This window comes from Terrapene carolina, unplaced genomic scaffold (genome assembly GCF_002925995.2).
Source record: "Terrapene carolina triunguis isolate 2854851 unplaced genomic scaffold, T_m_triunguis-2.0 Scaffold67, whole genome shotgun sequence".
Lineage (NCBI taxonomy): Eukaryota > Metazoa > Chordata > Testudines > Emydidae > Terrapene > Terrapene triunguis.
The window spans coordinates 16,309,458-16,333,562 of record NW_020664418.1 but is presented as its reverse complement, the minus strand read 5'-3'; the positions used below and the strand labels follow the sequence as shown (position 1 = coordinate 16,333,562).

The 24,105-nt window shown below is 41.1% G+C and overlaps 1 protein-coding gene across 5 annotated transcripts in view; it reads right to left on the bottom strand.

The window, feature by feature from the left end:
- SCAPER (S-phase cyclin A associated protein in the ER) overlaps positions 1–24,105 on the bottom strand; it is a 356,482-nt gene that overhangs the window by 239,365 nt on the left and 93,012 nt on the right. For 3 of the 5 annotated variants that reach the window (XM_024205417.2, XM_024205418.2, XM_024205420.2), the window contains exons 9-17: positions 23,491–23,753; positions 19,638–19,883; positions 17,708–17,878; positions 12,282–12,357; positions 11,975–12,092; positions 11,155–11,266; positions 9,872–10,012; positions 4,892–5,047; positions 2,217–2,359 (exon numbers count right to left, since the gene is read on the bottom strand). In XM_024205417.2, coding sequence (XP_024061185.2) covers positions 2,217–2,359; positions 4,892–5,047; positions 9,872–10,012; positions 11,155–11,266; positions 11,975–12,092; positions 12,282–12,357; positions 17,708–17,878; positions 19,638–19,883; positions 23,491–23,753 — 1,426 coding nt within the window. The remainder of the gene's footprint in view (positions 1–2,216; positions 2,360–4,891; positions 5,048–9,871; positions 10,013–11,154; positions 11,267–11,974; positions 12,093–12,281; positions 12,358–17,707; positions 17,879–19,637; positions 19,884–23,490; positions 23,754–24,105) is intronic. The other 2 variants (XM_024205421.2, XM_024205419.2) reach the window with 2 other exon arrangements.

The following is a 24,105-nucleotide window of genomic DNA, read 5'->3' as shown; positions in this document are numbered from 1 at the left end:
CGGCTCGGTGTAGGGTGCTCTGCCCAGGTATGCAAGACCTAAAGTGGCCACAAAGCTGAGCATATGAGTCATACCTGTGACTCAGAACTTGCCCAGACATGTCCTGTGCCTACCTGCAGTTTTCCCTGCCTTCTCTCCTCCCCTGGATTAAGGGGAACCAATCAGAGTTACTGGCGGGGAAACTGCCTGAGTTTGCCTTTAAAACCAGACATTTTCTAATCAGACCCCCGGAGAAGGTCCTTGCTTTGCCACCTGGTCTGATCAGCTAGGAGTCTTTGAGGGGGCCCTCTCCCCGCTCTCGTTTGTTTTTGAGTGTACCCCCGTTTTTAAACTCCCCTCCCACGAGCAACGAATTTGTGCCTGGAGATCTCCTGATTATTGTAAGCGAATCGAGTCCTCTCTGCGTCCTCTGATGCTGAAACTGCTGTTCCTGCTGCTGCTGTGGGGATTGGTAAGGAAAAACCTCTTGCACACTCCCCTTGTTCTAGCTGCTGGCTTTCTTTCCCCAGCAGGCAGACCCAAGCTAACTCCTTGGTCTGTATCTGTAATCTGCTTCTAGCTCCGCAGCGCCTTTGCTGCTAGAAATAAGCCTGCTTGCAGCCACCAATAGTTAAATCCCCCTCCTTCCCCCTTGGAGCTGTATCCTGGGCACACACCACTCTGCCCTCTGGAACTACCCCTAGAATAAGGTGCACCCATTAGGTTAGGTTTAGCCTTTAGTCTAGATAAATTGTAATTTCATTTTGCATAGCTGTGGTTAAGTTAGGTTTAGAAAATTGCTTGCATTGTACTCTGTAAGTTAGGCTTAAAGAATTGTTGCATTGTGTTTTGTTACTTGCTAATTTGTGTAGTCTTGGTTAAGTTAAATCATAGATAAGATTTTGCTGTGTTCTGTATAATTGTCTCTCTGCTGTTTAAACTTGCAGCCTGTCTGCTCTCTGCCTTTGGTCTCTGCTCCACCACGTGCTCCTCTTCCCCCATCCCCCAACCTCACTCCTCTACCACTTTCTTCCTCTCTCTCTTTCTCTCTCTCTTTTAATCCCTTCCCCCACGTGCTCACCCCGCTCCCACTGCTGCCAAACCTCAATTGTATTACTGAAGCCTAGCATAAACCCCCATTGGTTACCCCTTTTCTCTCTAACACACCTCACATTTTACATTTACACCACTGTGACACATTTTTACCTAAAGTTGTTGGTTATTTAACACATTTTACCCATAACTGTTAGTTGGTTATATGCTGCTGTAACACACTCTTTACATAGAAACTGTTAGCTACCTGTTACATTTATACTTCAGTGTTAATTGGTTACCAACTGTATTGTACCCCACTATTGAAACCCTCTATCCTATTTACTAAAAGAACCCCCTCCCCAATTGTCTACCTTAACAAACCCCATACCCCTCACTACTGAATTTTCCCTGTTTTTGCATTTTCTTAATAAAGTTTATTTCGCACCCCACCAGTGCAGTAGTTGTCCCCCAAGATCCCCTACCTGCTGGCAGGGTCAAATATCAGAAAAGACGAAGTTATTTTTTTTAAACCAATGATCCTTTAGTCATAAAAAACTTCAGCTACAAAAAGAACGTAGCATATATTTTACATATATGCTTTCGGAAAGGGGGTGAGGGGGACTGAGAACAAGATTCAGACAAAAAAAATAAACACTAATAACTTAAGCAGAAGGTGATTTTAACATAAAGAAAGTATTTTGTGTACAGTATAATGATGGACCTACATTCAATGGGTCAAAATTCATATATACATCCAACTCAAATTTGGCCCAAGAGAGATAGAGAGCTGAACAGCTGAAATGGCTATTGTATTAAAAACCTCTTCGTGGACTTTTGATTATGGACAAACCATAAAAAAATAGGAAAAAGGCAATTTGTTAAAAGGTCTTGTTAGTAATAAAAGTTTATGATACAGCAAATTTTAATACTATAATAAAATAATAATGTATGTAGTGTGCGCTGCAAATTTACACAGCACTTTTTCAACACAGAATAAGGACTCTGCCAGAAAGGACTTATAATTAATATGATTCACCTAATTTCTGTATTTGAAAACATTTATAAATGATATTTATTAATATCACTCTCCAAAAATACCCAAACCAAAGCCCCAGGTCTGCACTGTGATCTGTACAGGAGCACAAGTCGTCTTGTATGGATCACCATGCAGAATAAGGGCCCAAGATAGTAAGGAGAACTACCTGGCCCTTTCCCGTGCTGCATCTTCCCGTGCTTTCTCTTTCTCCTGCCGCTGCTGTTCAATCCGAGCTTCTTGTTCTTTCCTCTTCATCAGCAGCTCTTCAACCCGGGCTTGGCGTTCTGCTTCCAGAGCTCTTTTACGCTCCTAATGATAGAAAAGTTATTTTCAGCTACTCACTTTTATTTACAAATTAACAATGGTATGAAATCATACTTTACCATCATTAAAGGCTCTAAGGACAAGATATGCACTGAACAGAAGCCTTGACGCCTGCACACAAAGATGCTCACAAATGCTACACACATATAACCACCTAAATAATAATTTGAATGTGCAATTGTATGCACTCCTATAGGCAGTAAATGGGTATACATTTTTGTTTGCACATGAAAGACTCTATTCACTTAATAACTGACTCAAAAAAGACTGACCAAGTAACAGTAACATTTGGATATATTCTACACTTCTTAGAGGTTGAAGACGGTATGCTATAAAAACAAAATAGCCTCTCAAAGAACTCCAAAATCTTTGAGCATGATCCTAGAAGCATTTTGCCTGGTAACTTAAGTACTGGATATGCAATCTTTACAGCTATTAAGAGCAAACAACTTATCTATGGTTTTGATTTTACACTAATAAAAGTCAGGAAATTCAAAGTCATAATGACAACAGAAGCCATAACTCATCCCCCTTTCCACATTTGTAATATTTTGTGTTACTACATAAGGTGTTAGTTTTAAAGTCCTAATATACATGTGCAATGTGGCTGGGTTATGGTTACTGTGGGAACCATAAATGATTATTCTAACTTGTATGTGTATAAAATTTCAATAACATTGTGTGAATGCATTTAATTTCCTTCTTTTAAAAAAGGTAAACAAGAAAAGTAACCGCATGCTTGACTGTGATTGTACAATTAAATAAATGCACAAAAGTGCGAACTGCCATATGAAATATACAAAGTGCATCATGGGGCACTGCAGAAAAGACTGCAAGAATGCTGGACCTCCCCAACACAACTCTATAAGGGTATGTCTATGCTGCAATGTAAGCCTGGGCTCCGACTCAGCTTGGAGCCCAAACCCTGCTTCAGCCTACACACAAACCTCTCAGACTCAGGCTTGGATCTAGGATCCTGGGACTATTTGGGGCTGGAGGGTTCAAGCCCGAGTCAATCTGGGACCCAGGGTTTGAGCCCTATTGCTTTGCAGAGTAGATGTAGCCCCACTGACGCAGGTCCTGGGAGTTCGCCAAAAGTATCCCACAGTCCCATGACCCAACTTCCTTTGTCCTCTCTATTCTGAGAATCTCCAGTTGACTCCAGGGAAACAGAAGCAGCCCTTTTTGGTGTAGTGCAGCAGCTCGGTAAGTTAGTGTTTAACCTTTTAATTGTCTTCTGAACACTGAGCTGCAAACACGCCATCAGACAGCCTTCTGTATTTGCAATGTGCTGTGCACAGAAATAGCACTGTAGGAGGCTGAGGGTTTTAGTCTTTAGTTAGGCAAAGGGATCTGTGGACAGAAAGGAATGGTGGTGGCATGTGGGACTGTAAGACTGCTTGGAGGATTTCCTCTAGCTGGGACTGAGAGGGGCCTAGAGCCCCTGATGAGGGGCCCATCAGGGCAGGACTAGAGAAGTGGCAGGTACTCAAGGGAGCAAAAGCAGGCTGAGACCACAGAAGAACAGGCTGCAGGCACAAAGGAGTGGCTCATCCCTTGAAGATGAGGAGGAAAGCTAGGGAGGTGATCATTAGGGACAAATGTTCTTCATGGATTTAACCAGTCTAACGGGTCTCTTTCACAGGTGGTGAGCCAAACAATCTTTGGGAACCCAGGGTTTTTTTGAGTGATCAGTCCAAGTTCTATCAAGGCAGATGGGGTAAGTATGTTTTCTGGTTCCTGTGTAGTTACCTTCGTCTCAGCATGACCCTCTAAGCTATCAGAGGTGAAAAAGTGAGAGCTGTTTTTCCATAAAGAGACAGAATCTTACTCACCACTGACACCTATCAACTGCACAGGATTATTAAGTGAGCACTGAAGGAAGCGTGATTAAAGATTCACAGGTGAAAGATACTTGGGGTGATCTGAGGGATGTATACGGAAGAAGAGGGAGTTTACATAAGAGAAAAAGTTATGCTTTGGTTTGTAACATAGGAAGCAGTGCCAAACAGCGGATGTATGAGGCTAGAGAAATCTAGCATTCAAAGGGCGTAGTCAAAAATATAGAATTCCAGGAACACACAAACATTTTCTTTGTGTGTTTAAGTAGCCCTATAAAATTGGAATACTTAAGCTAGTATTCATATGGTGACTATTTAACTACAGTTTTTGCATTAAATATCTTCAGGTTTCAATCATAAAGCCCTCAGTATTGCTAAAACCTATTTGCTATTCCATTACAAGAAAACCATTAAATTCTTTAAAAAACTGAAGACATGAAGAGTCCCAACTATCCAGTATTTGTATAAACAGCCCTGTACAGCTTTAAACAATCACATTTTCCCCAGCTTCCTGAAACATTATAAAGAAGCTATCTGTGGAATCTTGCTTTTTTGTAATTTAGTATAGGAGATAAATCAAAATTTTCATACATTATGTAATCATAACTAAGAGCAAATGTGCTGCTTTTATTGTATTTTTGCAACTATTTTTTTCACTTGAAAAGTTATATTATACCTGAACAGCTTCATCACGTGCTTGCTTTTCTTCCTGCCTCCGTTGGCGTTCTTCCTGTAATTCATTTAGTCTTTGTTCATACTCTTTTAGTTTGGACAACACATCATGACGTTTATTTTGGGCTTCTAAGGTGTTTATAAATGCAATTTCATTTACCTGCAATTAAACCAAAACGTACAAGACATTTGAAGAGTTAAAGGAACACTCTCCATTTAGTGGAGTCTATCCCAGGTACATCTCTAACATTTGCGGATAAGAGGTTTGCAGCACAGTGTATGTATCCTTTCCCATGTCCCTGGTTTTTCATCAAAGATTCTCATTTTTAGTCTCAATCTGATGCTATCCTTTGTTAAGGATTTGGATATACATGAGAAAAAATAGGCATATTTTAAAATAATTTACCTAGATTATCCTACATATCAAGAACTACTATAAACTAAACCTCTATTTTTTATAAGGCCCTGATATAGAAAGGTACTAAAGCACATGCCTACCTTTACTCACGAGTAGCTCCACTGAATTTAATGGGACTGTTCACATATTTAAGTACTTTGCTGAATATCTTTAATCATCTTTTTAAAATTAAATTTACTTTAGACTGTAATACCAACTAACAGTCTCTGGGTTGCAACCAATCTCATATACTAACATAACATTTTAGGTTTGGGTTTTTTTTAAATAAAAACATAGGTCCCTATCCTTCAAGCATTTACTCGTGTTTCACTTTACACATGTGAGTAGTCCCACTGATTTCAATTTAAATGTTTGTAGGATTGGGTCTATGTAATGCAATCCCTTATCTCACAGCTGCACCAACTAGGATTATTGTTAAAAGTCCACAGAGAGAAAGCATTACTTAGGCCCAGATCCTGAAACTGGATTTACATGGGCAGACCCTCCTCCCCATCTAGAACATCTAGAAGAGGCCCTAGGCATTTTGTTGGCCAGGGCAGAAAACATTTTCGGTACCCCCATCCCTTCTAAGCAGCTGAGCAAAGAAAGGTTGGTCAATCAGTGGAGCAAATAAATGAAGCGCTGCAGGGATGCAAGGATCAGACCGTCGATATCCAGTTGCAAGATCAGGGCCTTAAGTAGTTAAAACAAAGCAGTGGGAGTCAAGAGACTTAGGTTCCGTTTCTTTCTCTGTCAGACTTGCAAGTCATTTAATCTGTGTGCCTCAATTCTTCTATCTGCAAAATGGGGATAGGTATAGCTACCTCACAACAGCATTATGGAGCTTAATTCACTGCCATTTGGAAAGCATTCAGATATTCTTAGCTCAAAGACATTACAAAAATTATATTTATTCCTACTACAGAGTTGCACACTTCAGTACATAAGACAGCATAAGAAACGAAGCATGAGGGTTGATATTCTTTATAATTTTTTTATCTCAGTGTAACTGAGGACAACATATTCAAATAAGTAAGGATCACATACTTTGTTGCTTCTGTAGGCCAAGCCATACACCCAATGAGAGCAGCACGTTAAGCTGCAGTTTATAATATGTGTAGGAAGCAGGAAGGGGTACTAGAGTGATTTCTCTGCTTGAAGCATGAAATGGGCACTCTGTGAGCCTTACTTTCCTGTCACGTCCACCAATAGAAATCAGATTTTTCTGATTTTCACCAAAACTAATAGGGTTCTGCCAATTGACACCCAGATGATTCCCTGAAATTTTGGAATTAATCAGATGCGGTGTTTGCAAGCAAGTTGAATTGAGGGCCTTGCTTTCCTCACACATTATTTGTTTAACAGGGTAGCCCAAGGAGTATAAACAAGCTATCAAGAAATGGGATAACTACCAAGAAAAAGTTAAATTTAGGCTTAGTATCAGGAAAATCTTCCCAATAATGAAACGTATTGGACTGTGGAAATTTTCTCAAGGTAAGTTAGAGAAGCAACATAATTTGAGAAATTTAAAACAAGAATAGATAATGCACTAGCCCAGGGGTCGGCAACCTCTGGCACGCGGCTCGCCAGGGTAAGCACCCTGGTGGGCCGGACCAGTTTGTTTACCTGCCGCCTCCGCAGGTTCGGCCGATCGTGGCTCCCACTGGTCGTGGTTCGCCGCTCCGGGCCAATGGGGGCGGCGGGAAGCCGCGGCCAGCACATCCCTCGGCCCGCGCCGCTTCCCGCAGCCCCCGTTGGCCCAGAGTGGCAAACCGGGGCCAGTGGGAGCCACGATTGGCCGAACTTGCGGAGGCGGCAGGTAAACAAACTTGTCCGGCCCGCCAGGGTGCTTACCCTGGCGAGCCGCGTGCCAGAGGTTGCCAACCCCTGCACTAGCCAATACACTCACGTGAGTTATGCATGTGCATGAGTGTTTGTAGCATCAGGGCCCATATGATTCATTCAGTCTTTTCCACCTTTTACTTTGAAAATTGTATGTATTTATAGATTTATTAAATTCTGATATTTACCTCAGAAAATGGAATGTTTTAAAAGTGGGTATGTACATATTTGTAATTAAGAAAAATATATCAAGCTCAATAGTCTTTTTCTTTCATACCTTGTTATGATCTATTTCATAAATCCATATTTACTATTTTATTGATCCACAGAAGAACAGTACATAACATTTTAATTCTAAAATTGCCATTGATAAATAACTCATGAAAAATTGATGCATAGGAGCCAATTTTGAAGTGCTTTTCAGATATTTTAATTTTTTACATTAAATATATGCAAAAATTTAAGCTTTATATTCCCAGTGCTATACAATCATTATTTTATTTTAAATTATTTGAAATAAGTGTAATTTTTACCCTCTCTTCATACTCAAGAACTGCTGAAAAGATTTTGGTGAACCTTAATACATATATACACGTAATATTTGCATCACGGTGAATGTTTCAGAAAGGTATATGCAACTGAGAAAAGGCAAACTATTATTTAATCTTAAATAAAATATATTTCAGAAGGAAAATTATTGAGGAAAAAAAATCACAAAAAGTTATTAGCATTGACAAAACACATTAGGAAATACTGACTATAAAAGAGAGTACATTGTCATACACAACCTATTACATTTGTGTGAATCCATAAAAGGATCGTGCAGATGTAAATCTGTGGAACTAATAAGAGGCCAAACAAAAGGTAGATTTTTCTGCGTTGTTTACTGACTGGAATACATTTACAGAATGGATTTTGTAGTTCAGTGAACAGCAAGCAGTGGGAATTTGGAAAACCAATTGGGCAGCAATAGTCATCATGGTCTTTTAACTGTACTACACATCAGCTAGTATTTCTGTAAACCCAATTAACCTTGGGCTTGTCTACACTTACATTTTACAGCGCTCTAACTTGCTGACTCAAAGGTGTGAAAAATCACCCCCCTGAGCGCAGCAAGTCTGAGCGCTTTAAAGCGCTAGTGTAGACAGGCTCTGAGCGCTGGGAGCCAGGCTCCCAGCACTCGGAGCTAATCCCCTCATGGAGGTGGATTACCAGGAGCGCTGGGAGAGCTCTCTCCCAGCACTCTCGTGCAACCACACCTACACTTCAAAGCGCTGCCGCAGGAATGCTCCGGTGGCAGCGCTTTGAAGTTTCCAGTGTAGACATACCCCTTGATCTTCAAGAACAAAAGAACCACAAGAGGCAGCAGATTTCACACATTAAACACAAGCAACACTTCAAACATCTGCTTAGCTGGGATTATGTTAAGTGTGATTTAGTTAATATGAGTACAGAAGTCACACTGGTTTAATGAAATAATAATGAAGGTAAATGTGTTAGACTGAATTAGATAGTTTAGAATAGAGTCTGGACTAAGTGAAAGAAACAACCATTAAGTTAAACTGCTAAACCAATTTTGTCATGATTATGATAATTAACAAGGTTGAAAAGGTGTATCAATCACAGTTCAGATACAGAGCTTCACTACATATAAAACACAGCATTTAGTAGTAAGAGGACACCTTTGTTACAGAAGAAAGGAGCTTTAAAATAAATTCTTCTTCTAAGTTACTTTATTAACAGTTCTTCAATAAACTAAAACAAAAAGCATTTATCAGCAACTACCACCTTAGTTCAAGTCAATAAACCATTGATATGTTTTGTCTATCTTCCTAGAATAAATACACTATGCCAAATACTTAGTCCTGCCATGACTGTAGGGAACTGAACTAGATGACCTCTCAAGGTCCCTTCCGGTCCTATGATTCTATTATAAGGTCTCTGAGCTCTCCAATATTTAACAACATTACTAACTCCTTACTGATTTAAAAAGAAAAAAAAATGCTAAAAACACAACCATCAGTGCATTTAAATGAATGTAAAAAATTAACATTCTAATCTACATTCTTGTTTCTTCAGCGAGGTACTTCACAGACCCAGGAGGTAAGTACATTTTAAAGTGTGATAAGTCTATATTGGGGACTCTCAATCGTGTTCAGTGCACTAGTCATGAGTCACTACTTTACTTGTGTTTAGGATTCCAGTCATATCTAAATCCAAACCACTGGGAAGGAACAGTGGGTTAGTATGAACATGTGAAATACGTTTACAGGACTCCATTTAAAGGGCCAGATTATCCCTTAGTCCTAGAGTGGGGGTGTAGCATAGGAAGAGCACAATGAGCTTTCCCCACTTTGCACATCCCATGCAAAGCTACAGGGACAATTGGAATTAAAAGGACAGGCTCCTTCTGTGAACCTTCAGGGGTGCAAATTACCGAAAAAGCCATTATGTGTAGAGGGGAGTGTACTATGCACTATCCAAAGGCTGGTATGAGCATTACTTGCTCTTTATTCAAATCTCTCCTTAAAACATATTTCTTCCACTAAGCTTAGCAATGATAGTTCACCCATGAAGGGATTTTTTTTAAAGGAAAACTTTCACCATTCTGAAACTGAACCTTATCTGCTTGACTGGTGATCATATGTCTGATCCATATTGCCTTCATATATCTGATATAGAGATCATGTATAGTGCTGGGCACACTCAACAAATAATAAATGTTTTTCTATACAGACATCTGACCTTTGCTTCTTCCTCTTGTGCTTTTTTCACAATTGCTTGTAACTGCACTTCACGTTTAAATTCAGCATGGAGTAATTTTTCCTCCATCATCCTGCGTCTCTGGTCCAGTAATTCTTCTTTCCACTTTCGCACATCTTTCTCCTACACACAGTGAGTTAGGACATTATTAATACAATACAGCAGTTAATGTCTGAATTTTCCCCAGTATTTTCTACTTTGTAACCTTTATCTACACTTGTGACAGTACAAAGTTAAGCTATCCTGCAAAACCCTGCAGTAATTTCAGTCTAGCTCAAAGAGAACTGAGTCAAAAAATGCTAAAATTAAGTGAGCTCTTTTGATATGTCTCAGTATTTAGAGCGCTTTCTCTGAGTAAAAAGGACTTAGTGTGAGATTTTCTCATAAATCTCACAGCGCTTAATGATTTGGCAATAACTCTTTGTTTAATGATGTCAACACTATTTTACAAGTCCAGTGCAGTATTGTACACAGTATGACAAAAGCCTTTTGATTCAGGTAATACAGCAAACTCAAAAGGAGCCCTCAGACAGGGAGCAGATAAGGTCCTTCTGATGAAGCCAATCCCTAGAAGCACCAGGGACTCCTGCAGTAACAGCTTGGAGCAGCACAGAAGGGAGAGATATCTGCACAGCCACTGGATGCAAGCAATATCAGAAGACTGCTTTTTACAATCTGAACTATAGACATAATTTTCTTACTGATGGCTGGTTGCTCACCCCAATCTCCTCTCATCCCTCTCCTGCACAATCCTATATCTACCAGTGACCTCTCCATTTTTCCTTCCTTTCCCGTACCCATCTCTCCATCCCCAACAATGTCCCTCTTCCCTTTTATTCCGTATTCACCATTTCATTACCCTTGCCCTGTCTGGCTCCCAAAACAGACAGACAGACAGATGAAAATGAACTAACAAGATGCGTGCCCATCATCACTCTGATCAGTGGTTTGTGTGTTTTTTATCCAACTCCCTTGTCTTTTTTCTGTTGCTTCTCTTTTAATACTGGAGGAAGACACATAGCACAATGGGAGCCCAATCTAGAATGAGACTTTGGGTAACATAAATAATAATAATATACAAGCCTCCTAGAAAGTCAAGTCAATTGTGTCATGCACTAAGATTCTGCTAACTCAGACCCAGAAGACAAGGTTCATTCTGAAGTTAGCTCTGAACTTAATAGTAGAGTATGTTTTAGGACCATGTGAACAAAATATACTCTTCTAAATTAAAATAAACTGGATCTTTTTAACTATAGAAAGCTTACCCGCTCCATCAGTTTTTGAAGCTTTAGCGTTTTCTCTTCACGTAACTTTTCTCTCAGCTGTTGAGCTTTCATCTGTTTCTCCTCGTGTTTCTTTTTAGATTCTGCTATTGTTCTTTTAATATAAACATAATAAAATAAGCCAATGAGACAAAGAACTGAGATTGACAATCCTATAAGCAATTTAGCTATCCAAATATATTTAGGAAAGTAAAAAAAGCATTATACTGCTGAAATGTAACTTATTTGATTTAATCTCATTTATAAGGGTACGTCTATACTTACCCGCTGGTTTGGCGGCAAGCAATTGATCTTCTGGGATCGATTTATCGCGTCTTGTCTAGACGCGATAAATCGATCCCGGAAGTGCTCGCCGTCGACGCCGGTAATCCTGCTCTGCGAGAGTAGGCGGAGTCGACGGGGGAGCCTGCCTGCCGCGTGTGGACCCACGGTAAGTACCTTTAAGTTTGAACTAAGATACTTCGACTTCAGCTACGTTATTCACGTAGCTGAAGTTGCATATCTTAGTTCGAACTGGGGGCTTAGTGTGGACCAGCCCTTAGTATTTGATTAATACATTTAATATTATCCCTGTTCTGTTCTTTCAATCTCAGAACATTTTAGCATTTGAACTACTGTATAATACAGTACAAATGTAACAAACTTTATAACAATAATAACCAGCTCTTATATAAGTTTTTTTCTCTCCACAAATTACAAAGCAGTTTATAAAGAAGACAAGAAATTATTAACATAAAAACTTCTTGCAACAGTTGAATCTATTTCTATTTTGGCTATTCAAGTCAGCTGAAAATTCCAAGACCTTTTGCGAGATGGTGAAGAGAGTTTCTCATGCATATGTATTCCATGGCCTGGTGGACGCGCAGGTTCTTCTTCCACTATATCACCCCATGAATTATTTTGACGCCATGATTCACGAGCTGCACAGAAAGGAAACAATCACTTACATAATTTAAAATATAATGTCCAACAATATCCAAATAACATCATTCTGAACTTCTCAATGATTTGGGAGTCATTTCTATTCCAAATGCATAACTGAGTATGAAAAGAAAGTCTCTTTCATAAACTGTTATTTTGTGTGTTTAGATGAATACATAAATCTTTACCTTCATAATCTGCCAGGACATCATTCCAGTCCATAGACATGCCACAGAAAGATATACTTCCACTGCCCATGCTAGCCTGAAATTTCACAAAATGATCCATGAAATCAAAACATAAGTCTTTTACACAACCCTATACTAGCAAAAGGGTGGATTTTATAATGCTGTACAAACTTAGACTAAAGCTTAAGGGCAATTAAAAGAGATACTCCTGCAGAAATAGAGTGAATCCTAAGATAAGTCAATTTTTATGTAATTTTTAATTGCAGAATAATGCCTTAATTACGAATGACAGCTCCAGCTGCTACTAAGCATTTTACATCTCTGAAGACTAAAAAACTACCATAAAGTCCTATAACCTGTTTACTGAATCCTGAGTTTTGTATTATAGGTATTATGAGTTTCACAGAACTGTCCAAATGCCCCAGGAGGGGCTGGGGCTCCAATCTGCTAGGTACTATATAAACATAGTCCCTACCCTAAAGTGCTCATAAGCGAAGGATACAGTCCTGCAAATATACATGAATCACTTTACTCAGATGAGTAGTCTCACTCAACTAAATTCTATGGAAAGTCACTCAAATGTGTATTTCTAGGATTGTGCCCTAAATAATTAATCTCTATGTTTTCAAAATAATGTGTGAGGTTTTAGCTACCTAATTCCCATAGTCACTTACAGTCTCTTTCTGCTACCGCCAGTCACACTGAGTAGTACCCTTCTTCATAAGTGGACACATAGCCCTGGTCTACACTATGAGTTAAGGTCGAATTTAGTAGCGTTAGATCGATTTAACCCTGCACCCGTCCACATGACAAAGCCATTTTTGTCGACTTAAAGGGGTCTTAAAATAGATTTCTGTACTCCTCCCTGACGAGGGGATTAGCGCTGAAATCGACATCACCGGGTCGAATTTGGGGGTAGTGTGGACGCAATTTGACGGTATTGGCCTCTGGGAGCTATCCCAGAGTGCTCCATTGTGACCGCTCTGGACAGCGCTCTCAACTCAGATGCACTGGCCAGGTAGACAGGAAAAGCCCCGCGAACTTTTGAATTTCATTTCCTGTTTGGCCAGCGTGGCAAGCTGATCAGCACAGGTGACCACGTAGAGCTCATCAGCAGAGGTGACCATGGAGTCCGAGCATCACAAAAGAGCTCCAGCATGGACTGAACGGGAGGTACTGGATCTGATCGCTGTATGGGGAGACGAATCTGTGCTATCAGAACTCAGTTCCAAAAGACGAAATGCCAAAATATTTGAAAAAATCTCCAAGGGCACGAAGGACAGAGGCTATAACAGGGACCCGCAGCAGTGCCGCGTGAAACATAAGGAGCTCAGGCAAGCCTACCAAAAAACCAAAGAGGCAAACGGCTGTTCCGGGTCAGACCCCCAGACATGCCGCTTCTATCATAAGCTGCATGCAATTCTAGGGGGTGCCCCTACAACTACCCCACCCCTGTATGTGGACTCCTGCAAGGGAGTCTCACGCAACAGGGATGAAGATTTTGAGGACAAGGAAGATGAGGAAGAGGAGGAGGAGGTTGAAGATAGCGCACAGCAGGCAAGCGAAGAAACCGTTCTCCCCGACAGCCAGGAACTGTTTATCACCCTGGAGACATTATCCTCCCAACCCAGGCTCCCAGACCTTGAAGGCGGAGAAGGCACCTCTGGTGAGTGTACCTTTGTAAATATAATACATGGTTTAAAAGCAAGTGTGTTTAATGATTAATTTGCCATGAAGACTTGGGATGTATTTGCAGCCAGTAAAGCTACTGGAATGCAGTCAAGCAACATCCATTCTTTATCTCTCTGTGTTATCCTCAGGAGAGTGATATCTTTCATGGTCACCTGGTTGAAATAGGGGAATTTTATTAAGGGGACATTCAGAGGTGGCCGTTTCTGCTGGGCTGTGTGCCTGTGGTTGAAAAGAAATCATCCCCGCTGTTAGCCACGTGGTGGGGGGAGGGGTGAAGCGATCATCCCAGAGAATTCGGTATGAGGGGGGATTTAGTTGGGTTTGTGCTGCACGTTAACCCAAAAACCGATGCCCCTCCTTTTAAATGGCCAACCCATTTTAAATGGTCAACCCAACTCTCCCTTTTTTTCCTCCCGCAGCTGCAAATGTTTCAATGCTCCCCCTATCATCTCCGTCCCAGAGGCTAGCGCAGATAAGAAGGCGAAAAAAACGCAATTGCGATGAAATGTTCTCTGAGCTCATGCAGTCCTCCCGCACTGAAAGAGCCCAGCAGAATGCATGGAGGCAGACAATGTCAGAGTCCGGGAAAGTACAAAATGAACGCGAGGACAGGAGGGAGGCACGAGAGGATAGATGGCTGGAGTGAGAGGATAGATGGCGGCAGCGTTATGAGAGGAGGCAGGATGCAATGCTGAGGCTACTGGAGGATCAAACTGACATGCTCCAGCGTATGGTTGAGGTGCAGGAAAGGCAGCAGGAGCACAGACTGCCGCTGCAGCCCCTGTATAACCAACCACCCTCCTCCCCAAGTTCCATAGCCTCCTCACCCAGACGCCCAAGAACGCGGGGTGTGGGGGTGCGTGTGTGTGTGCGCGCGCGGAACCCAACCACTCCACCCCAGAGGACTGCCCAAGCAACAGAAGGCTGGCATTCAATATGTTTTGAAGTGCTGTGTGGCCTTGTCCTTCCCTCCTCCACCATCCCACCTGATGCTTCCCTCCTCCACCACCCTTCCTGGGCTACCTTGGCAGTTATCCCCCTATTTGTGTGACAAATTAATAAAGAATGCATGAATTTGAAACAACGACTTTATTGCCCCTGCAAGCGGTGATCGAAGCGGGGAGGGGAGAGCGGTTGGCTTACAGAGAAGTAGAGTGAACCAAGGGAGCGGGTTTTCATCAAGGAGAAACAAACAGAACTTTCACACCATAGCCTGACCAGTCATGAAACTGGTTTTCAAAGCTTCTCTGATGCGCAGCGCGCCCTGCTGTGCTCTTCTAACCGCCCTGGTGTCGGGCTGCGCACAATCAGCGGCCAGGCGATTTGCCTCAACCTCCCACCCTGCCATAAACGTCTCCCCCTTACTCTCACAGATACTGTGAAGCACATAGCAAGCTGTAATAATGATGGGAATATTAGTTTCGCTGAGGTCTAACCGAGTCAGTAAACTGCGCCAGTGCACTTTTAAACGTCCAAATGCACATTCTACCACCATTCTGCACTTGCTGAGCCTATAGTTGAACAGCTCCTGACTACTGTCCAGGGTGCCTGTGTATGGCTTCATGAGCCATGGCATTAAGGGGTAGGCTGGGTTCCCAAGGATAACTATAGGCATTTCAACATCCCCAACGGTTATTTTCTGGTCTGGAAAGTAAGTCCCTTGCTGCAGCCGTTCAGACAGACCAGAGTTCCTGAAGATGTGAGTGTCATGTACCTTTCCCAGCCATCCCACGTTGATGTTGGTGAAATGTCCCTTGTGATCCACCAGTGTTTGCAGCACCATCGAAAAGTATCCTTTTCGGTTTATGGACTAGCTGCCTTGGTGTTCCGGTCCCAAGATAGGGATATGCGTTCCGTCTATCGCCCCACCACAGTTAGGGAATCCCATTGCAGCAAAGCCATCCACTATGACCTGCACATTTCCCAGAGTAACTACCCTTGATAGCAGCAGGTCAGTGATTGCGTTGGCTACTTGGATCACAGCAGCCCCCATAGTAGATTTGCCCAGTCCAAATTGATGCCCAACTGACCAGTAGCTGTCTGGCATTGCAAGCTTCCAGAGGGCTATCGCCACTCGCTTGTGAACTGCGAGGGCTGCTCTCATCTTGGTATTCTTGCGCTTCAGGACAGGGGAAAGCAAGTCACAAAGTTCCATGAAAGTGCCCTTATGCATGTGAAAGTTTCGCAGCCACTGGGAATCATCCCAGACCTGCAACACTATGTGGTCCCACCAGTCTGTGCTTGTTTCCTGGGCCCAGAATCGGCGTTCCACGGCATGAACCTGCCCCATTACCACCATGATGTCCAAATTGCCAGGGCTCGTGCTTTAAGAGAAGTCTGTGTCCATGTCCTCATCACTCTCGTCACCGCGCTGCCGTCGCCTCCTCACCTGCTTTTGCAGGTTCTGGTGCTGCATATACTGCAGGATAATGCGCGAGGTGTTTACAGTGCTCATAACTGCCGCGGTGATCAAAGCGTACTCCATGCTTGCCGTGGTATGGCGTCTGCAGGAGAGCAGGGTGGCAGCGGAAGCGTGACGATGGTTTGCAGCCCTACTGCACCGTCTGCTGCCAGAGCAGGAGAGCAGAGTGGCAGCGGAAGCGTGATGACGGTTTGCAGCCCTGTTGCACCGTCTGCTGCTAGAGCAGGAGAGCAGAGTGGCAGCGGAGGCTGTCGTTCGATGATGATGGTTTGCAGCTCTATTGCACAGTCTGCTGCCAGAGCAGGAGAGCAGAGTGGCAGCGGAAGTGTGATGATGGTTTGCAGCCCTTCTCCACCATCTGCTGCCAGCAGCATCCAGGACACAACAGCGGCAGCTGAGCTGAACGGACTGCACGCTTGCTGTGGTATGGCGTCTGCACAGAAAAAAGGCGCGAAACAATTGTCTGCCGTTGCTCTCACGGAGGGAGGGGTGACTGATGACATGTACCCAAAACCACCCGTGACAATGTTTTTGCCCCATCAGGCAGTGGGAGCTCAACCCAGAATTCCAATGGGTGGCGGAGACTGCGGGAACTGTAGGATAGCTACCCACAGATCAACGCTCCGAAAGTCGACGCTAGCCTCGGTACTGTGGATGCACTCCGCCGACTTAATGAGCTTAGTGGGGGGACACACAATCGACTGTATAAAATCGCTTCCTAAAAAATTGACTTCTATAAATTTGACCTAATTTCGTAGTGTAGACATACCCTTAGATTTCAATGAGACTACTCGTGGAGTAAGGTATTACACAACGTGAGTAATGGCAGCAAAATTGAGCTTTTGGCTATTAATGTAAGTATTTCTTTGAAATTTTGAGGGTAAAACAGACCCCAGCAAGACAGGAAATTTTCTCTTTAAGACAACTAAAAAATTAAATGTGCTGATCAAAGACTCATACCAAACATCTCCCTTCAATTTCCATCTCTGCTTTCTTTAAAAGTAGTATAGGATCTTTCCAGATAAAATGCTTAGATGTTCTGCCAGTTAGTTGGTCTTGCTGACTAATTAGCAACTACAGTAATACGCAATACAGAAAGTGAAACACAGTAAGATTAAAAATATCTTCAGCAAATTTCTGTAAATTGATATAGTTGTCACAGTTATTACATGATAATGTAATACATTTATTAACAGTTATTATATTTGCATATAAAATAAACTGCATATAGCAAGTAGGAATGTGAAATTAAATTCTGTGCTTACATTCTGATAACTAAAATTAATCATTTTAAAACAGACTGAAAACTCACAGAAAAATCACTATCATTGTCAGTCTCAATGTTAATGTCATTGTTTTCTTCTGCTTCAATTTCTCTAGTTAACTGCTCTTCTTCTGCAATGGCACTAGCTATTGCTTCTTCATTGGCCTTTTCCAGGCGATCTGCTAACTCTTCTTTTTTAGCAAGGACTTCTGCCATAGACTGTATAGAAAATCAAAAATTAGAACTGGACCAGAAGGTTAGAAATAAGAAGTTTTCCAAATATGGATTATGTTACATTTTTAGGTCAATTTACAGTCATTTTCTATATTAGTTTGTACATTTAAAGGATACATTTAATGAATTAAGAAAACAGGCTAAAATGCTAGCAGTTTCAAACTAATTAATTAAATAGCTACAAGAAAATTTCTTACAATATGATATCAAAATGAACTTCAGGAACTCTTTACAAATGAGGAATTTAATCTAGCCTCTGAATCTAGACAATACTGTTGGAAGTCTGAACTGAGTTTTAAGTGGCATCCTTGCAGATCTGCAGTATAGGAACCCAGGTAAAACACATGCTTTGGAAGCTGCAGTATTTCTGGTAGAATGACTCTGGAGAGTTCTAGAACAAGAAGAAGTTCTTTTTTTTATAAGCTGCGGCAGAACTGAATATCTACTTAGATATTTGCTGATTTGATATGGAATTCTTCATAAGGCAAAAACAAGCTATGAGGACTACAAAAACTCGTTACTCTCTCAATACAAAATTTGAGACCATAACTGTACTCTGCATACAGAATGGCCATTCCATGAGAGGATCAGGGAACAATGTTTAACCATGACTAGCTACATGATGATGAACATAACTTGTCCTTATCTACACAGGCCAAAAAGTCATGGCCAACATTACGTCGGCTAACTCAATTATTAGAAGCCATGTTTATACTCAGTAAAGTCTCCTAATGTAGGCAAAACATAGGGGTAAATGGATAATTCATTCATCATGACCATTCATTCCTTGGCCCCTCTGCCAAAGCCAAGAACAAGGTGACACCTTTTATTAGAAAACGGTCTTGCATGTCAAAGGTATTTTACTTAGTATCATGAAATAAAGTTATAATTAAGATTAGCAGCCTGTTCTTGGAAGTCCTCTTGCTGCAAAGTGACATCCATGTGTGATGTTAATGGTATGGGAGATTAATGTCAGAGATTTTAAAACAGTTTCTAGCTTGCTTTATTAGACAAGAAAAAGTTCTGTTTGAACAGTACGCAACATATTTAAATTATACACGGTAAAATTATTATTCAGATTGTTACATCAGCACTAAGGCACATTTTTTTAAAGTACCAAATTGTTGAAAGGATCAGAAATAAAATATTCTTCATGCTGCTTATACTTCAAAATAAGCAAACAAAGAAAATAAAGAAAAAATTATAAGGAAATATTGTATATTGTACAAGATCCCTGGTAAGAAATGGCCCCAAACAATATGTCAGCCATGCTTCTTAGTTGCATGGGAAGACATAAGAGAAGGGTTGGGTTGATTTTAGTGGGAAAAGAAGTCTGACCATTCCAAATGAATTTCAATAACTCATGCTCTTCCAATCCAAGAAATTAGTGGAATTACTGTAACAATGAATGGGCGGCCTGTTTAAAATCAACAATTATGAAAGGAAGTGAAAAATCATTCTGATCATGTATCTAGAAAGAACCGGAGTTATGATTTTTGTAATCCAAACCAGTGCATTACTGTATTTTAGCCTAACTCGGATGTCTTACTGTAATCAATTCTAGGGTTGAATGTGCTTGGACATATACAAAAAATGATTTTTTTGCCATACTATATACATTTGGTGCTCTGTGGACTTTTTCACAACTTCTGTAGTAGGCTAACATTAAATATTGTGCAAAGCAGAATGAGAAACCCAAGGCACATCTTTGTAATTTATTCAGAATTCTTGTAAATTGTCTTACCAATCTGGCAGCACTCACATTTGAAATGTCTGAGGGGTCCATTTCACTTTCTATCTTGTTTTTTAATGCTTCATGCTGTTCTTTACTACCAGAGATCAGGGAGGGAGATTCATCAATCTGTAGACTTTCTGAAGTATGTTCAGTGTCTATGACAACTGCCGGCATTTCAGGTGTTTGTAAGCAAGAACTGTCTTGTAAAACCACATTGCCAGTGTTTCTGGTATCTTCTAGTGTGTGTGCTGTGAACTAATAAAAGACATATTTACAAAATAAGTTAGATGCAACACATTGATTTTCAAATATACTGCTTGAAAAAAAAGCTAATAAAAATACTGTACTTAACCCTCATATTGTATGTGATGCAAGTAGTGCCGGCTTTAGTTAAAGTTGCCTGACATTTTCCATCTACTTATAACTTACAGGTTGAAAGTGCTGGCCTGAAGCTGATTTTTTTTTTTTTTGAAGCTTTCAGCTAAAAGGCCCTTGTGTCTCCATGCTTTGGAGCAGGGATATCTAGCAGCAGGGGTCCCACTGGTGCCAGGGATGTGCCTTTTGCTATCCTCATAAAAATTAGGCCAAATTGGGCCATATTATAAGCCTCTGAAAATCTCAGTTTGCACATGTTCCATACAGAACCCTGCCTCATTTGGTGCATAGGACAGAATGTGCTCGGTGAATAAATCAGCGTTGTATAGTGAATGAGGCTGTTCTCTGCAGGATACCTGCTTCATTTGTTGAAGGAGCTGGAAGGTATGTATCTAGTAAATGAGGCAAGGAACTGCAGGAAGAGAAAGGATGGTCTCAAGGTTAAAGCAATTAAATTCCATTCTGGGGAACTGGATTCTATTCCTCCCTCTGCCAAAGTTCTTATGTGATGTTGGGCAAGTCTCATAAACCAAAATTTTCACAGGTGACCACTAATGGTGTGTTCATTATATTTTGGGTACCCAAGTTGAGACACCTCAGAAGTGCTGAGAACTCACAACTGCAACTGTAGACTGCTCTAAACACTACGGGCATGGCTACACTGGAAACTTCAAAGCACTGTCACGGGAACAGTCCCAAGGCAGTGCTTTGAAGTGCGATTGTGGTCGCACGCAAGCACTGGGAGAGAGCTCTCCCAGCGCTCCTGGTAATCCACCTCCACGAGGGGATTAGCTCTGAGCGCTGGGAGCATGGCTTCCAGTGCTTGGAGCCTGTCTACACTAGCGCTTTAAAGTACTCAGACTTGTTCCGCTCGGGGGGTGATTTTTCACCTCCCTGAGCAGGCAAGTTAGAGCGCTATAAAATGTAAGTGTAGACAAGCCCATAAAGTGATATAAAATGTTAAGTACTCTAAAAATCAGGGCACGGGCAGCTCAAAACCAGGGAGTAAATTCTAGGTTACAAGTCTGGGAAAACAGATGTAGAAGAGGTGACTTTGAGAAAAGAAGACAAGGATAACATGTGGAAATATAGTACAACATTCTTTTATTAAGGCCTACAATCTCCCCTCCCTTTTTCCATAAAGAGAGGAGTACGTGAGATTTGAGGGGATGGAAATATCCCCAAAGCAGCAAAATGCAGGAACTTGTGACCTCACCAAAGTCAGTGTGGTTGCACTGCTGTATAACTAAAAGCAGAATTTGGCAGAGGGGGTGTAAGATCTATTCAGTGTTAATACCTGTATATAAATAAAAGCTGGAATTTGTTATGTGGGCCCTTACCCTTCAGGAAAAAAAATGGGAGGATTGGTATAGTAGCAGATCTTCAAGGCCCTACCCCTTCCTCAACCCACCTACTTCCTGCATTCTCACAAAAAGATGGCCCCCAGAGCTGAGCTACACACATACTGTGGGTTCTCCAGAATCCTGCCACCCACTCCTTATGCAGAATGATGACACTGGTCCTTTTTCAAAAAAGACTATCCAGAATTGCAGAGGCAGGAGCAGGTATGCTTCTTTGAGTGTAACTCTGTTAAATCAGTGGGATTACATGGGTGAATAGGAGAGCAAAATTTGGCCTCATATTGTTAAATCAACCAATATGCATACTTTAAGGATTATCGTTCTAATGACAAACATAATTTACACAATTTCGTTTATACTGGCATCAACATTATTTATATCACAGTCACTGTTGCTAATATACTTATTTGCAATATTTATATTAGCTTGACTGATGTTTACAGTGTAGTCAACACTGTTTATGAGAAAATCAATAGTTATATAGCAAAATAAAGGGTAATTTTATGAAATAATGTTGAAAAACACAAACATTCCCACTACAGCAAAAGACTTCAATACAACAATAGAGAAGACTGCCATACATATCTTTGTTACTAAGCTTTCCTAACAATAATATTTTAACCAAACTACACCTCTACCCAGATATAACGCGACTTGATATAACACGAATTCGGATATAACGCAGTAAAGCAGTGCTCTGGGGGGGGCGGGGCTGCGCACTCCGGCAGATCAAAGCAAGTTCGATATAACGCAGTTTCACCTATAACGCGGTAAGATTTTTTGGCTCCCGAGGACAGCGTTATATCAGGGTAGAGGTGTATATTGACCAGTAAATAATTTCCACCAACATTACTACTATTACAAATGATATTATTACATGAACTTCTAGCAAAGCACATTCCCTTTGACTGCACTGTAATATCTATGCACCTACGGTTTTATACCATGCTCATACAACAGTTCATTTTCACGCAAAGGATTAAATTTATGGCCAGATTTTGCCAGGCCCTCGCACAGACGCAAAAACGAGAGGAAGCAAGGGATTCTCCCACTCCTTTGCTATTTCTATCACCTCCCTGCATGGAAAGCAAGTAAAATTGCAATCCTGTCACTTTGGTGATAACGCATATTTTTAGAATACAGAGACTGTTACCTGCTTGCGCCCCCCATAGGATTCTAGTCACCACCAGAGGAAGTGGGGAGGGGCCACAATAAGTGTCAAAGGATATATCCCTTATACCACCCCTTCAACATCATCCATCAGAGATGTCAGCCACAAAGGGAAGATTAGGCTTCACTCCTCTAAAGAGAGTTGCAAGGGACATACTCCATGTGCCAGGGAACTCCAGGAGGCATTGTAGCTCTGAACCATCCCTAACATGGGCATGTAGCGTTGACGGCATAATCAGGCACTCATTGTACATAAGTGAATACAGGTAATTTTTCTGATGTACTTTAGTTTTTAATATTTGGTTGTCTGCGCTAGGAGCTATTGTTAAAGCCAAATTTGATTTTATACTTTCAAAAACATTAAAACATTTTGGTTATTCTTGCAACAAATAATGTGTCCAATCCTGCAGGCCTTGTGGGTGAGCAGATCCACTGGCTTCAACTAAGATGTCTACTACCATACTACCACGCCCAGTTATTTTTCTAGACACTGTAAAATATATGTTGCATCTCTATCAGATAAGAGTTTTTTATCACTGTCAGTTTATGTCGCCACCTTAATGTTATTCACAATGTAGTTTCTGTATATTAATCATAATAAAAAGGATCTGATAAAAGTTCCAAGTACACCTCTACCCCGATATAACGCGACCCGATATAACACGAATTCGGATATAACGCGATAAAGCAGTGCTCCCGGGGGGGGGGGGGGGGGGGGGGGGGGACGCCAGTGGATCAAAGCAAGTTCGATATAACACGGTTTCACCTATAACACGGTAAGATTTTTTTGGCTCCCGAGGACAGCATTATATCGAGGTAGAGGTGTATTTTAAAACCTTTCAGTCAGGTTAAAGAATAAGCCACTGGACATGACAACCGTGATTAATGTTTCTATATAAACATTAGCAAAATATTACAATAATAAAAACAAAAAAATGTTTCCAAATTACACTTACCTGAGTCCTTTCAGCAAGAGGATGCTCACTCAGATATAAAGAATCTTTCTGCAGAGCTTCTGTATTTTTGGATGCACTATCTCCATCGAATGAATTCTTCTGTTTACTTTCTGATTGTCTGAAGACTACATTTTCTTTGTCACTGTCATCTTTAGCTTTTAGCAATTCTGCAGCTACAGGAGTTTTTGTTGCTACAGCTGTAGATCGAGATCGAACAGGCCTTCCACGCTGAACTGTTTCCCATCCTTCTGCATCCTTCCGTTCTACACAAGGAAACAAAAACACCCCACCAAGAAATAGCTTTATAAATACAATTTTGCAAAGCCACAATTAGCAATTTTATTGTCTAAATTGTTCTTGCACAACAAGAACACCTTTTCTCTTTAAAAATATATGGAAACCTATTAGACACTGTTCAAGAATAATTTTCCTTCCAAGGGACACTATCGGTTTAAAAATCCTGGGCCCCATCCTGCAAACTCCTACATACATACTTTACTAGTGGGGGTAGCTCCATTGACTTCCAAGGGGCTACTTTCATGAGCCAAGTTACTCATGAACATAAGGGTTTGTACTTTTTTTTTTTTTTTTTTTTTTTTTTTTTTTTTTTTTTTT